The following is a 16574-nucleotide window of genomic DNA, read 5'->3' as shown; positions in this document are numbered from 1 at the left end:
GTCGAATAACACAAACCCAATTGCTGCGAACGGCGACGAATCGACATTTCACGGTCTTCAGCCACACTCTCAGAAACAGACGCAATATTCTCTTCTGTACGCACTGTACGCATTCGTGTGGTTGGTTTAATGTCCAATAAAGTAAACTGAGTGCGAAACTTGGTCACAATCGCATTAATTGTTTGCTCACTTGGTCGATTATGTAGACCATAAATCGGACGTAAAGCGCGAAACACATTTCGAACCGAACACTGATTTTGGTAATAAAATTCAATGATTTGCAAGCGTTGCTCGTTAGTAAGTCTATTCATGATGAAATGTCAAAGCATACTGAGCATCTTTCTCTTTGACACCATGTCTGAAATCCCACGTGATCTGTCAAATACTAATGCATGAAAATCCTAACCTCAAAAAAATCACCCGATATATCTACAACTGCAAAACAATATTTTATTTAGTCAAAATTAAATTCAATCGTATATATAAAGGTGAAAAATACCAGGAAGGATTTGACTAGAATCATCAGAACTATACGGCTCAATGGGAGGCGTACATTATCCATAGTTTTTCTCAACTCATCAACTGGCATAAACACTTTCTGGCCTAAGTTCTCTAACAAAGCCTTTTGAAGCATATTAAATTGTCTCACGAATGACCCAATTTAAAGAAAATATAGCGAAAGATTTTAACTACCAATTATATACAAATATTTGTTCGATATTCATTGGACCGCACCTTTAACAAATTCTATTACAGAGAGGATCATGATTCATGAATTTGAATTCTCAAATGCACTTTTTTCGAATTGGTATCGATTTATTGGTAAACACATTTGCAAATGAGATATTTAAAAGCAAAGGAAAAACGATGCTGAATTCGTTCACCAAATCCCACAAAGGTTCTTAGTATACCGTTAAACTGAAGTGCTTACATCAATAACTGTATATGTGTACTCACAGAGAAAAATCAATATTTGTTTAAGATATGAACGAGCAAACATTGCCCAATTTAGAAATTCCAACTAACAAAATTTGTGACCAAAAACAAAGCGAAACAAATTAGTAGCTCAAATCATGCAAGTCAATGGGTGTGAAAAACATACATACGCGGAAATGACCACCGAATAACAGTAGATAGAACGAAGCGGCTTTGGTTGGTTGGAAACGCTGTGGTGCACATTTATTGCTCCAATAGAGACCACACAACTTCTCGGGAAGACTAGCGTTATAATGGCAAATATAAAAAAAAACTTCCAACACAACAACAAATAAAAATTTGGTGAATTTAAAACAAACGGCAAATTTTGGTTAATACCATTTCGCTATTTTGCGAGTTTGCATATCACTTTCGAGCACTTAAAACGCTTGTAAATATTTGCACATAACTAAGGTAGCCGTACACTCGAGTTCAGCGCTGTTGTTTTTGCAAACCAGCGTAGAACGGTATCTATCAGTGTATAAGTGTTTGTGTAAAGCGTGTGAGCGAAAGAATAAATTTGATCAGTGTACGCTATGACTTGTGTTGGCTGGTCTACAAGACGCATACCATTACTCGGCTGCTCGGCAAGCTAAGATCGAGCCAACGAGCGTTCGATTGGTGCAACGAAGAATGAGCACTCAACCCAATAATCGCCGAGATGGCGGCAACGCATTGTACGTCATGTCAGGTCGGTCAGGTGTGCTATGACAGATCTATAAAATGAAAGCTTCGTGTAAGTAACGGCACAGTTTGCGGTGCGTGCGCGTGCGTTATACGAGTGTGGGCGAGAGCGTTAGTGAATTGGTGATTGGCAATAATTAGCTATTTAAAAAGTGACAAAAGTGTTTAAAGCAGGAAGAAATAAACGAAAAGACTTTAAGAAAAGTGTAAAGTGTTAGTGAATTTGGAATATTTTTATTTGAATTAAACATACTGAGAAATCAATAACTTTACAAATATGGTGCCATCGCTGTGGAAAATTATAGCCCTAGTTTTAATATGTGGTCATGCGGTACGTTGTGCCTTGTGGAAGGATAATGTGCTTTACAACAATGTAAATGCAAGTTATGCATATTCGTATAAACCGACGCAGGATATAGACGATTCGAGCATGTTTCGGCAGGCGCGTCGCAGTGCGGCTAGCAATGCTTGCACCACAAACGAAGGCACTTCGGGCACTTGTCTGTCGCGCTTCAATTGTATGCGTCAGGGTGGCATACCCAAAGGTTATTGCAGCACCTATGGCGTGTGTTGTGAAAGTGAGTGACTAAATAATTGCTGGAGAGCGTGAATATGTCTAATAAATACCGAAGATACCGTTTTTAAAGGGTTAAATGGGTTCCCTTCGGTTGAAAACAGTCTTTTTTTCAACAATTTTTTCTCATATAAAAAATGAACTATTTTATTAGAATTTTTTATTGTTACAAACATACACTATTAACAAAAGGATTCTAAAATTTTTGGGAAATAATATTTTAAACTCGGCCATTGCGACGCCATTTCCGATGACCCCTCGGAAAAAAGATGCGCCCGCGTTGGCAGGATAATACCTTACAGGATCATCTAAAGTGAAAAAATACGTGTTTTAGTTAAAACCTTCACTTAGAACTTGGATAAAAATGAAATTTAAATTTTTTGCAGACATTTTTACAAAAAAATGATAATTTCGCGACACTTATTTTTTTCAAATTGTTGGTATCGAAAAAAAATCCTGTGCCAAATTTCATGAAGATCGGTTGAGTAGTTCTCGAGAAGTCTTGTCAACCGACTACAAAAACACTGTTTCGAGAAAAACACGTTTAAAGACTACGCACTTAGTCAAGCTGGCCTCGAGCACACAAGTTCTCAAGCCTGTATCTCCGAAACTATTACTCAGATCAACTTGAAAATTTAGGACAATATTCAAAAGGTGTTAAAGAATTTAATAATACGATAAAAAAAATTTGATTTTTTGAAACCCGTAAACCCTTAAGGCCTTCAAACGTTGAAATTATTAACCAACGCAATCAAAATGATACTCAAAGATTAGGTTAGTCTGGTAGACCAATAAGCCACGCATAGACCATGGTCCTTTACCAAATGGAGTTATGTTACCAGGTCCATGAGAAGAAGTCATGATGATCTATCAATACTCAATAACCCAGTAACAAGTTCTAAGAGAACCCTTAGTTTGTATAGATTTATAGTTAGATTTATTTGAAATCTTCTTGTATTTAGGTAAAAAAAACCTTTGGATCAAATAAGTATTTATAGTTTGAGAAAGTGCAGGGTTATGAAACAATTTATATTGCAATCTGCCTAATACGCAGGAGAGTATAAGTAACATTATTAATGTTTATTTGGACCAAAGAAAAATCCAAAAAATTTGAACCCACTGAATACTATCGGAACTATTACTGTTTCAATTATATCCCTGAGGATTTTCCAGCAGACATTCGAGTTAAGAAGAAGTTAAGAAAAAAAGTTTTGGAACTGGAAATGTTTGCTTGTTTTTAACTTAGCCAACAAATTTAAGCGGCATTTAGTGATATAAAGTACTTGATGAGGAATATTGGTGAAATCATATATTTAAAATAATTTTTTTCGAAATTTTTATACGTAAGTTCTATTCAAATTATTGTTATTATTCCCCACTTAAAAACCGATATCTCGTCCTTAAGAGTCAGACCCGCTTAGGATATTTAAAACTATCGAATAATTATTTTTATTAAGCGATTATAACTACTTCAAAATCAGAAAAAAATAATTTTTTTGTTTACATTTTTTTGCCGCAGCCGATCTCCAGTAACCTCCAGAGAAAGGTGTCTGTTTGATTAAATTTTTTTTTGCTGAAAATGATCTCAAATCCAGAAAAAAAAGCAATTTATGTACTATAGATGAATATAATCAAAGGACCCATTAAAATCCTGATTTTTCAAAAACCGGCGGCTTTCCCAAAAAAAGTCGTTTGTGGTTTAAAAAATGGAAATTATCATCATGTTAGGTTAGAAGATTATGACTAAGATCTCCCCGCCCCAACATAATGATAAAGTCCAATATACTGATGGGTGCTAGCGAAGCGATGTGATCCTTATTTCGAAACATGCAGTCTATTAGCAGGTGATCTGGTGTTTTAGACTCCCTGACGGCCGGCAATTTACATAAGAAGCTAGGCCCTTGTTGTATAAGTGCTTTTTCAGCTTGCAGTGGGCATTGCAGAATGCGACAAGTAGTCTGAATTTGTCCCTAGGGCGGTTAATTACATATTTAAACCTGCTGAGGTTACAACTTCCATTAGCAACTAGGCATTGCGTATGCCTTGGAGTTGTTGCGTATATCTCTCTTTTGCTAATCCTTTTTTCTTGCGGAGCAGTGACTTTATGGTAAAAAGGCTAGTCGCTAAAACTCAAACAAATTCTAGGGGCGGTCTGTGTGTACTATTTAAATTAAGGAAAAGGTATACCAAAGAAACACATCTAAAAATAATTTGCAAATAATGCATATTAAACAAAAAAATCATAAATACTTAAAAACGTCTCTTGTAGTAAACCAGATTATTTAAAATATTTTTTTTTTTTAATTTCACGCCGCTTTGCATCTCCAGCAAATCTACAATGTGGCCAAGTTTCCAGCTCGAAGCGCATAATAATCAAAAATCCCGTTCAGTTGCCGACCGTGTGTCAATATGTGATTACGCCCTACAGCAGCAATGTTTGTCAGTTACTCATCGAATTTGAACAGTTCGAATTGAATCAACCGACCAATGATGCCACTCTTGGCACCTCAACTTGCGGTGATAAATTCGTAGTGGGCGACTTTACGCTCTGCGGCGAAAATAGCGGTCAACACATATATTTGCCCTACGATGTTGCGGCCGGCGCTACGCAAGTTACATTGGAATTCTCATTTCCCACGAAATGGGCGCAATCCTCATGGAATTTGATTGTTACACAACTGGAGTGTCCACAGCCGAAGAAACGTTTCGGTGCCAGTAATATGGTGATGCCATTCATGGGTCAAACAAATTTACCAGATCTACGTAAGATATTCTCGGCGAAACATAGCGATTGGGAATTACTAGCGCCGCCCGGCTGTAGTCAGTATTTCCGTCAAACGACCGGTACAATTAAAAGTTTCGGAGATATATACTATATGGAAAATCTGCATTACACAATCTGCATACAGCCGTTACCGGGCCCTTCGGTGATCGAGTGAGTGTGGCGGAAGACATGTAATAAATATGTTGGTAATAAAGTGGTTATTTTATATTTCAGATACACAGTGAATAGGTTCTCTTTATCAGCGGAGCTAACTGACAATTTCTACGACGAAAATTGCCACCCGCTGATATTAACCGATGGTCGTCAAAATGATTATCTCATGATATGGAATGCGATGTTCAAGGACGATGCAACCATGCAGCCGACTTACTTTTGTGGACAGGCTCTGAGCGCCGGTCAGGAACTAGTTGGTATGTTATATGGTGCTCTTTAGTAAACACAATTTACTGTTAACTGCTTTGATTCGTTTTTTAGCAACCGCTCCGTATCAAATGTACTTCAATAGCGATGACCAGTGGAGTAGTGTGGAAACCGGGTTCAGCATATCATATCGAGTGAAATCGGCCATAAGTTAATAACATTGCTAAGAGTCGACATTTTTCAGAATTAATATGCATATTTATTGGTTAAATTAAGAATTTTTATAAAAAAAATTGCAATTGAATAAAGAGAAAAATTAGAAAATCAGGTCATTGCGATTGAGCTTAAAGTTTCCTCAAATTATTATACGAGATGTGTTCAGAAAATAACCGGAAAGTCAAACCAAACTGAGTATAATTCAAGTAACTGTTGACAAAAAACCGAAAAAAGTGTGACCTCATTGAAAACCACACGTAAAAAAAACACGCGTTATTTACATATATAAAGTTAGCCAAGTCAAAGGAGTTCGGTCTTCTGCTGCTATATATTACTTTTTTGACCTTGATAATAGTGAATTGTCTTGATCTCTTAAAGGATCCATAACATCTTTCCATATATCGCGACGAACCTGCAGGACGTAGAAGCAGATGAACTAACCGGAGCGGACACCACCTTACAATCAGACTCCAGAAAAGAGGGTGTTTATACGCCTCTGGCTAGTTGAAGATATCTAATAGACATATAAGATAAGATAAGATAAATAGATGAGACATACAACGCGACCTTAGGTCTATTGTGCCCTCTCCTAAATCATAACGACCTACCTAGCCCCAGCATATTGATGAATTCCAATATACTGCTAGGTGCTACTGAGGTTGCCTCTGCAAATATCATCCCGAGCAGATGCCTGCAAGTCGCTGCAGCTTCGATAGTTGGAACCCTACCGAAGTCTAGGATGCTTTTGAGACCCAAGCCAAGGGTTAGGTTCCTGAGTCCTGGCAAGGACCTATGTCTAGTAAATGGTCATCTTCGAGGGGTTGTAACCGTTATATGGCGAGGGAGTTTTGCTGCATTTTTGCTCTTAAAATATCTGAAGTGTTTTGTGTGTATTTTTTAAAATTCCTGTGCCGACATCGGGACGAAATATTCACCTCTTTAATAAGAAATTACAGTAAATTTTCGACAAATATTTAATTGCAAAATCCACATACTTAAATGTCTGTACTGTTATGCTCTTAGCTCCAATATGAAAGAAAAAGAAAATAGTACAATAAACAAAAAAGTATATAACGAGGAAAAAATATGTAAAGGGCTGGGAGAGTTAGTGCAAATACTTCTTAAATAAATGAGAAAAACGCATTAACGCACTTCTAGGCTGCGACATGATTATCCTTTTAGTAGTAATTAACTAACTAACCACATCAAGTGTTGGCCAACTGCGAGATGTCAGCAGTTCGGAGGGGGCGCTGTTAATTTGTGCAAGTCGACTGATGAAAAAGATGCTTCAATTCAGATGAAAGCCTAAAATAAAATCTACGTGGGGTTAGCGAAACTATAGCAATAAATGCAATTCGAGTGATATTTTATTAAGAAAAAATATTTATGTGGGAAGAAAATTTAATTTTTGAAGTGTAGGAAAATTATTTGAGAATATTTAAGAGTAGATATCAAGAATGCTAGAAGAATTTCGTATTGCAGGAAAAATGTATCATTTCACATTCGCTGTATAAAAATTCTATGGAATATGTATAATATTGTAGTTAGATTTGAAAATATTCAATTATTTTTTTAAATTTTATTTATTGCATCTAATTACAATAAACTGTTAATTATACAAAGAAAGCGCTGTCTTTGAAAGAAAGCCAACGAATGAATGATTGCCATAAGAACAATATTGTGCTAGGCAAATATGGCGGCAGACGTGTTAATTAAAACACTTAGCGTGATTGGGCGGAACTTTTTTAAAGCAACTACGGAACATATTTTGTTTCTGCGTTAGGGTGGGCTCCAAATAAAGAGTAAATCCTCATTATCGTTATAATATATCTTCACAACGATTTTAGTCATCGCCTCATAACTACAAGCAGGTTGCGTTAGAAACAAATTTATATGAGTATCAGGAGGGTAAAATTTTAGACTTTTAAGGCACACTGAAAATAATTACAGCATTCTCTAAGAAATATACAGGTATCCAATAATTATTTTATAGCAAGCAGAGAAAAAGTTGTTTGGCGCTCCATTCCATTAAAGAATGGGCAATTACCACGTTATCAAACTTGACCCGGACTGTTCATATTTCTACCTATTTTAATACAAATCATTATTACCGACTACAAAATAGGCTATTTTTGAAGCATTACAAGCATACCAGCGTTGATTCCAATTTTCTATTGAACACAGGTATTTGAGTGACACGAAAGCTTTCAGTGAAGGTGGTGAAGTCGTCAAAAACTTTCCTCATGTGAGTCGTTCATACAACTTTGTGGAAAATAGTCTCTTATGGATCAACTTAATATATTTTGGTTAATGTTTTGGGTATGAAACGGTTAAACAAAACTATCCCAAATGTTTTTCAGCGTCTAAAACTTAAAAATTAAATCTATAAAATCAGTATTCGTATGTAGAGCAGACAACAAAAAAAGTTTGATCACAACTTTATAAGACACACCCTAATAGAGTACACATTTACATTAAATAATATGTACACTTGCGGTCAATAAAAACGCACCACCAAATATAATTGAAAAATTTATAAATGTAGAATATTACGAAAATTTTTGTTTTTTTGAACACATAGTATCAATTAGTTATACACAAAAATTTTACTCGAAACTGGTTTTTATACCAAATAGCCAATTAATTACAAAACATTAATTAAAATGTACATTCGATGATATTCATGACTAATTAAAAAAAAAAAAAGTTAAATTAATTTTAAGTGAGTGAGTCTGAAAATAGGCTTCAAAACTACTATATACGAGTCATTTCTCCATTAGCCTCAATACTGCCCTAATTCTTGATGGCGTGGAATTCACTGGGACCTCAATTGATGATGATTCCTTAAAATGAGACCGTACCAAACCTCTCCCAAAATCTTTTTCAATTGACTTTTATTTTCTGGCTTGTGTTTAGTAATTTCACAGTTCATTATGTGACATATGTAAGTGCTCAATAGCGTTTAAATAGCGCGAGTTTCCAGGCCGAGCATATTTGTGTGGAGGTCCAAAAACATGGTATGGAGAGCAGACCCTAATCATTTTTCCTTAAGGAACTTAATTTTCTTTTATTATTTATCCTGGAACCGATCACTATCTGAACGGCGCACGCAAAGCTAATTTTGTGAGCTTAGCAAATTAAGGAGGTACTCTCATGTGAACGCATACATTTTATCATTTTTTACGAAAATTTTTTTTGTGTGACAACGAAATTCAATCATTTTAATTTTTTAATATATTTTTATTTGTATTTTGAAATGTACAAATTTTTTTTTTTTTTTTCGTTTTTTACATATTTAATATCTTTTTTTTCTAAATCAAAGTAGTCCCCAACAAAAAAAGTTGTTCACTGGTCATGGTGATAGCAGCTGTTCATGTTGCCTGAAGTAAAAAAATCGAATGGATTATTATTCAGTAGTTCTGCGGCTATCGTCCCTACCAAATATAATCAATTTCATTACAAAAAAAAAAAAAAATGTCGGACTTCAAAAAAAAGTTACGAAAATGTTGTTTTTTTTTCGTTAAAAGTCGTTTAAAAAAAATATGAAAATATTTCGAAAATAAACAATTCTGCTAGGGACAGAAAATGATGATTCGAGAAAAATGCGTTTAGAAACGTAGCAGCTGCAGACTAGTCATGGCGCCTGGTAGACAGTCGCTTACGACACGTCGGCGACTATGAGCAGTAACTTATCAAATACTATGAATTTCGGTCTGAATTTTTCACAGCATGTGTTCAATAGGTTTTACTGTCAAAATAAAAAAAAAATCGATTTTTCGAAGTGATTACATGAGAATACCCCCTTAAATTTACTTTCGACAGACCACATAATTTTTTGCCAATCATTTTGTTCCCAATTTTGGTCATTTTTAGTCCAAGAAAGTCGTGCAGCCTTTATTTTTATGTTAATAGTGGCTTTTTGGCAGGGCGTCCTCCATACACTCACATCTCTAAACCGTCAAAGTATAATTTCGACACTTAAATCCCTTTGGTGAAAATTTTGCATCTCCTCTCTTATAGAAAGTGTACTTTGAAAGCGGTCGCTTAAATTTATCGGCCACAGTAAGTTCTCAGTTGACTTTCGAGGATGACCTGACCTCGTCTTAGACTCCAAAAAAAAAACAATAGTTGATATCTACTATCTGCTATTTGCGGGGAAGATCACTTTTCTACATCTAATGCCAATATTGGAATTTTTTTGTCACGCGTTAATTTCTTGTGGTTATTTGGGATTTTTCACAAATTTTCAAATCCACAACTAAAATGCGATTATAACGGAACAGTGTTCAACATAATTTCATAAAAAAAAAATCATTTATAGTCCACAAAAGTGGTGGTGCGTTTTTATTGACCGCCAGTGTATATACAACAATGTTTATGCAAACAACTAGACATATGTGAATATGCTTGAAAAAAAAAACAAAACTGTTCTGCGACTGTGTGGTTTCAGTAGTGTTTGACGTTTAACAGCGGCACTTAACAGACAACTAACAGTTGCCCATTAAATGTTTCTACTTACTGCAATAGTTTAGGCAAAAATGGCAGATAAATAATAGAAACCAACATTATCGGCTACTTAATGTTTGTCATGTGGTGCTTTTTGTATTTCCACACATCAATGTGAATGTCAAGTGAATTTATTATTTCATGCATTTGTTTACGCTTTTAAGTAGTTATTTGTTTTCGATGAGGAATCTTAGTTCTAGAAGTTGTTGATGGTTGTTTGACAACGTGTGTAAATTTGGAAAATTAGGTCAGTTAGTTGAGCTTGAAAAATGAGTCAATGCTGGAACAAAGTATTAGCTGAAGTTGAGTACACTAGTTTATAAAGTCTTTTTCTTTAAATGAAAGGTTTTTTCTTAAGAATTGAATTGAGCTGTACTGAGTTCTAGAAAAAAAATCTAACATGTCATGCTTCCAAAATATTTATTATAAATAAATAAATAAACGAAAAACAAGAATTTATTTGCCTTAGCTTTCTAGAAAGTATGCATCCATTCCGTTAGCAGTGCTGCTTTACAGGTCTTCAACTCGCTGACAGTGAGCTCAAAGCTAGTCAAGCAGTGTATGACCTCGCTATATGTATGTGGCATCAAGCATCTTCTATATTGTACTTGGCTGAGTGCCGGGTCATACCGGAATCGTGGGAAACTGTGAAGCCGCTAAGCTCGCTGGAAACGACACCCTTAAAAAAAAACAACTAAGATGGGAACAAGCATATTTGGCGAATCAATTCAAGAATCTGGTAGGTAATTGCATGGGGAACTATACAGAGACAGAAAGTCAATAGTGATCGGAACAGTTGTTTCCGAGTAATCACTGCAGCAAATTCGAAAAATGATGTTTTGAGAAAAATACTTTTAAAGATAAGCTGATGGTGCTGATTGAACCGAGCGGCTCACTTTGAAAGTCTGTAACTCAAAATATAAAAACATATTCAGTAAACATTGTGATAAAAATGTACCCGGAAATTGTAAATAAAACGTAAAATATTTAATTATTCGTCAAAGTATTCCCCACGAGATGTAATAAACTTATGCCAACAATTTTTCAATCATCGAAACACTTTCCATAAGCATTTTTTTGCGATGGCCCTCAGCTAACTCAGCGAATTTTGTTTCATCGACTGAAAACGGGTCGAGTCGAATCTGGTGAATACCGTGGGTGATTCCTACGGAACAAATTCATGATGACATCTTAGTTTTTGAGCAGCTTTGGCGTAGCTTTTTGGGTTCGGTTCGTTTTTTCACTCCATTCCGTTGATTGTTGACATGTTTGCATGTGAAATTCATAAACTCTTGCCTTATCAGCAGTAATAAAGCTCTCCATGAATGTGGGATTAAAATTCTCACGATCAGACATTTTTAAAGATACCTATTTACGGTACTCTTTTTGAAGAAAATTCAGCTTTATCGAGACGAGTCGAGCAAGGACACATTTCATACCCAAAATATTCCACAAAATCATTCGAATGGTCTGTGCCACTTGTCGTCAAAATTGTTTGACAAAATTACCGGGGATCAACGTTAAGAGGTTTAGTGTATATATGTACATATATTTTAAGATATGATATCCAAATTCGCTCCCGACAAATCTTTTAAGCATCCCAACTGACATTCTGCAAATGCATGAAATAGGGTGTTGACTCCGTTCATATCCCACATAGAACAAACTAAAAACGCGATAAATCAGTAAATAAATTCGCCAGAAACATGTAATTTTACACCTAGGATGATGATGAGAAGACTTTATGGGAGCTTTGTTCAAAATTGGACGGTGAGCGTGGGATCGCCCACATTTCGGTGAAAACTCATATTCAGGACCTACTTGACCAATATCGACCAAATTTGGTACCATTTTGGTGATCTTCCTATGTTCTACAGCGGAAATGAGAGAACTTGATCTACAGCCACGCCTATTTACGTGCAGCACAATTTTATTTTCTATTTTTCACTTTCCAGTATGCAAATTGAGCTCCAATGTATGTATTGCGATAAAATTCTGCCCGAAAGTGCGCCTTAAAGTAGTCCACCAAAAATTTTCCAAATCAGACCAAAACTTTTCAAGCCCTCATATATGTTTTTGTAATAACGGTGCATCTTTGTGCCTAAAATGAATAAAATCGGGTGAAAACTTTCCCTGGACCCCATATAACTTAGAAACCTTATGCACCTGAAAGTTTTTGCCTGAATTTGATCCTGGCAAGTTGAAAGAGTATGAAGTGTTCGATTACACCCGAACTTATCTCTTCCATGTTTGTTTAACTTCTTTCCGATTTCCTACAGGGTATGATATCACATAGACAACAGCTACACAGTATAACGGTATTATTTACAGCTTTACTAATATTTTAAGGCGACATTTCTCCAAGAATAGGTGGCCTAATTAAATTATTTCACATTATTATGGATAAAATATCATAATATTTGAGTAATCAATTCGGCTAAGACAAATATTAGGCTCCAATGACTTTACGAACGAAATTAGACGCAAACGACTAGTGTAAGTGTCTAACATGTAGATAAAAATAGAAGAAGAATAAATCCGAAACAAAAACTTTACCGTTAATAAACGGCAAATAACCGCGAAGTGGCAAACAGCAGCATGTGTGTGAGCCATTCCAATACATGGAAACAAACGTCAAACAGACGCGCTCGCCGACTTCGATTTGTGAATGTGTTTGGCGTTGTTGTGGCATGCCTGATTGCAACAATGTGGTCACACAACTTACTCCCACACACGCACACACACAATTTGTTTGCTCAACACCCACGGCTTGGTGGCAAGGCACATTTGCATGGCATGGAATTGCTTACGAGTTAATTAGATGCCACTTTTACTGATTCATTTCACTCATTCATACTCAAAGAAGCAATGCTTTTTCTAGCCTTCATTGTTGTTGTCGGCGATTTTAGATAGGTGTCAATTTATGCCATTTCGATGAGCGCTAATTTGACACATTTCCATAATGAACTGAGCGCAACTGACCAATTGATGTGGTACTTAGTGTTGTTGTTACTGCCTCCTAATGGATTTTTATGTTTGCTTATTTGTTTACCGAAATGTATAGTTCTAGCTTTGTGGAAGAAAGAAACTTAGGGATAAAATCATATTGAATACTTTGAGTTGTGGCTGTGACTTTCGTGGCAACTAAACAAATATATTATATATGTATGTATGTACACATTGGGTTTACCTGCATAGTTGTCCATTGTGGTGGCTGTGTGCTGTCAAATAGCACTTGCCTTTTCAATGAACCGTAACCACTATTTATATGCAAATGCGCTCAGCACTATTTTTGACGCCACCATATTCTTGTGGACTCGTCATTATGTGACCTGCGAGCAAGTGTCTTTGCATAAATAGTTGGAATTATATTATTGTGACGGAATTTTTTGTTGTTTACACTTCAAGAAAGTCAGTCTGGCAATGTCTGTTTAATTTAGAAAATTTGTTTGCACATGCTTTAGTCACACCTATTTGGAGCGATGATGAGTTAGCACATTTGCACATATTTTTGAAAAAGTTATATTTAAAAAGTTCTGTTTCTTTTGCGACAGACCGTGTATATATATACTGAGTGATCTGTTCTTCGCCACCATGTTATTGCTACTGTCAGATTCATTAAGCCTTTTTCTTAACGACTTTTGTTGTACACATACTTTACTGAGTTCAAACCTTTCTTTTTTATCAAAGACATGGCTTAACCACTCCTATTAAAATATTGACTCAGAGAGATTACAAATATCACTGACATTTCACTCCGGCGCTATCTCCATATATTTTTTCGCACACACACAAATAACAATTTATTTGGGATCATGTTGATTACTGCTTAATGAAATATACTTACAGTTACAGTAAATTACACAGCTCTACAAAAATACATATTTTCTTGTTGCCTTGGAAGTATTAGCGAATGTTGATATTTCAAGTGTCAAAATTACGAAACTAGTAATCTTTTAGTCGTAAAATTTATTTCTCCTGTCTTAATTAGGGCTCTGCACCCCACATACATCACATCCACTTTTTGGCTTTTACGGGAAATATGCGAAAATGTCCAGTTTTACTCAATGAAAATCTACGTCTGCGTTTCAAAAGTAGTTTACATGCCGTCAGAAACAATGATACCGCCAAATTCCCAAGAATTATTAAATTTTATCAATGGAAGTGAAAGGGAGGGTGAAATATCTGCGCCAAAGTTATTTTTTCAATGGAAACTCAGGGACCGTGATCAAGATAAAGCGTTGGAAATGGAAGGATGTTAATTACGTTTGTAAAAAGTTTCCAAAGCTTGGTAAGAAATGTCGAAACTTGGATCATTTTTTGGTACTCAAATGCTGCGACTCATGAAAGATACATATTTTAATATTTATATTAATTTCACGATTTTCTTCCAATGTAACTTACAGATAGGACTAGGAATCTTTTGAAGATATTTGTACTTATTTTAGTTGTTGACACACGAATCAAAAAATCCATAATTCTAAGTAAGATCTCTGTTTCAACTGGTTATGCTAATATCAAATAATATTTTTTATTTTAACCACATAAGAATCGGCCAAAGATAAGTCTACCGACCTCACTCCTCCAAAATGTATACTAAATACTAAAATTCGGGTGAGGCTTTGCTGATTCACAAAATATCCAGGAACTGATATAAATTAAAAAGACTAGAGTAAAGAAATCAATAAAGATTGACAATATCACCTCTTGTTCCGTATTCAATAGAATCACTTTTTTACTGACTTCACAAGTAGTTTGTTTGTTCAGAACTTTATATACACATAATTTTATACACTGGACAGGGTTAAAATATCCAGTCGATGCAGCCATACCTGTCTGTATGTATATACCTGAACTTGTCTCTCAGTTTTTGAGTTATCAAAAATTTTGTCCTTTTCTTCGGTTTTTGAAAAATGTTATCAACCTGTTCTTATCAACAACCATTAACATGAGAATACGATAGTTACAGATCTGTCTAAATAGAAGTAGGGGAATTTTTTTAGAGATATTGAACTTTTTTAAATTTGACTACTTTATTAAGGCTACTAATTCATAAGTTTTGAATTTACATTTTTGGGGCAGTGGATTCGAGTTATCAAATTATATTTCTTCGATTTTTAAATATTGTCGAGTGTTGTCTGTGCCAAATACCACATCAAAATAATCACTAATGTTTACTATACGGTTGTCTTTCTGAAGTACATACTAAAGTGCATTCGACTATTTTTACGATGAGTGAAATTATTCAACAAAGAAGTTCCATTCAATTTTGTGTGCGGAATCAAATTTCTGGTGTCCAAATTTTCGGAATGTTATTAAAGGCCTTCGGTGATAATTATTTTTCGCTAGCAAGTGTTTTTGATTGGTACACATTTTTCAAAGAGGGTCGAGAATCTCTTTCCGACACACCACGTCCAAGACGGTCATCAGCATCAACTGATGATCAACACGTCAATAAAATAAAGGAATTGATGGTTGTGAATCGACGATTAATAGTCAGAGATTTTACTGCTATCGTTGGAATATTGGAGGGATTAGTGAAAACCATTTTTCGAAGATCATTTGGGCCTAAGGACAGTGGGAGCACGATTGCTTTCAAAATCACTAATTTTTTTCGAAAAACAGCGTCGCGTTAATGTCTGTGAAACAATGCTTTCCGACTACCAGGATGTCGTGAAACGAATTATTACTGGCGATGAGTCTTGAATCTGTGCTTACGACCTGGAAATTGACTAACAGTTAACCAAATATGGTGGCAAAGGTGAGCCGAAAAAGAAAAAAACACGTCAAAGCAGGTCCAAAATTAAGGTTTGGTTGACAGTTTTCTTCGATTATAGAGGTGTGGTGCACTCCGAACTCCTTCCGACCGGCCAGCCAAACTGTCAACAAGGAATACTATTTGAAATTTGTACGACGATTGAGCCAAGTTATTCGTTTAAAGAGGCCGAAATAATGGGCCGACAATTATTGGTTTTTGCACCACGATAAGGCACCGTCGTTTCTTAGTGAGCTTTTGGTCCAACCAATAACGTGCCGCAACCACCGTATTCGCCTGATTTACCTCCGTGTGACTTCTAGCAGCTCAACCGCTTCGGAGAAACCGTTTTGAGTCAATTGAAGACATTAAACTTGAATAGCTTCGCCCATTGAAGACAACTCCGGAAATTTAATTTAGCAACTGTTTGGAGGATTGAAAAAGCGTGATTACTTTGAGGGAACGACATAGATTTTGAAGAATAAATTAAGAATTTTTTATTATGAAAATCTTACTATTTTTTGCTCACAGTAGTATGTATAAACAAGAGTAGATACATAAAATGTTGCAAGTAGATACGTGAATAGCGGCAAACATAACAGCATAAATGCGCTTTTAATCAGTTAATTGCATTGTTGGCATTTTTATCACAACAACACAAGCTCAACGTTGCACACAAACCAATCCACAACAACCATTGTGCATACACACACATAAGA

The 16574-nt window shown here is 35.5% G+C and overlaps 1 protein-coding gene across 1 annotated transcript; it reads left to right on the top strand.

Moving 5' to 3' along the window:
- Nucleotides 1–1608: 1608 nt before the first annotated feature.
- Nucleotides 1609–5593, top strand: LOC126754436 (uncharacterized). The gene is made up of 5 exons (XM_050466388.1): nt 1609–1666; nt 1917–2237; nt 4562–5168; nt 5232–5428; nt 5493–5593. The coding sequence occupies exons 1-5, from the start codon at nt 1609–1611 to the stop codon at nt 5591–5593; spliced, it is 1284 nt and encodes a 427-aa protein (XP_050322345.1).
- The last annotated feature ends 10981 nt before the right edge of the window (nt 5594–16574 follow it).

The sequence above is a fragment of the Bactrocera neohumeralis genome, chromosome 4 (genome assembly GCF_024586455.1).
Source record: "Bactrocera neohumeralis isolate Rockhampton chromosome 4, APGP_CSIRO_Bneo_wtdbg2-racon-allhic-juicebox.fasta_v2, whole genome shotgun sequence".
Classification (NCBI taxonomy): domain Eukaryota; kingdom Metazoa; phylum Arthropoda; class Insecta; order Diptera; family Tephritidae; genus Bactrocera; species Bactrocera neohumeralis.
This window is presented reverse-complemented; position numbering and strand designations above follow the sequence as displayed.

Excerpts from the sequence above, each read along its gene's own strand:
- LOC126754436 (XM_050466388.1), top strand. The coding sequence starts at position 1,609 with ATGAGCACTCAACCCAATAATCGCCGAGATGGCGGCAACGCATTGTAC. Across the intron at positions 5,169-5,231 it reads CCGGGCCCTTCGGTGATCGA|ATACACAGTGAATAGGTTCT; the intron begins GTGAGTGTGGCG and ends TTTATATTTCAG. Across the intron at positions 5,429-5,492 it reads CGCCGGTCAGGAACTAGTTG|CAACCGCTCCGTATCAAATG; the intron begins GTATGTTATATG and ends TTCGTTTTTTAG.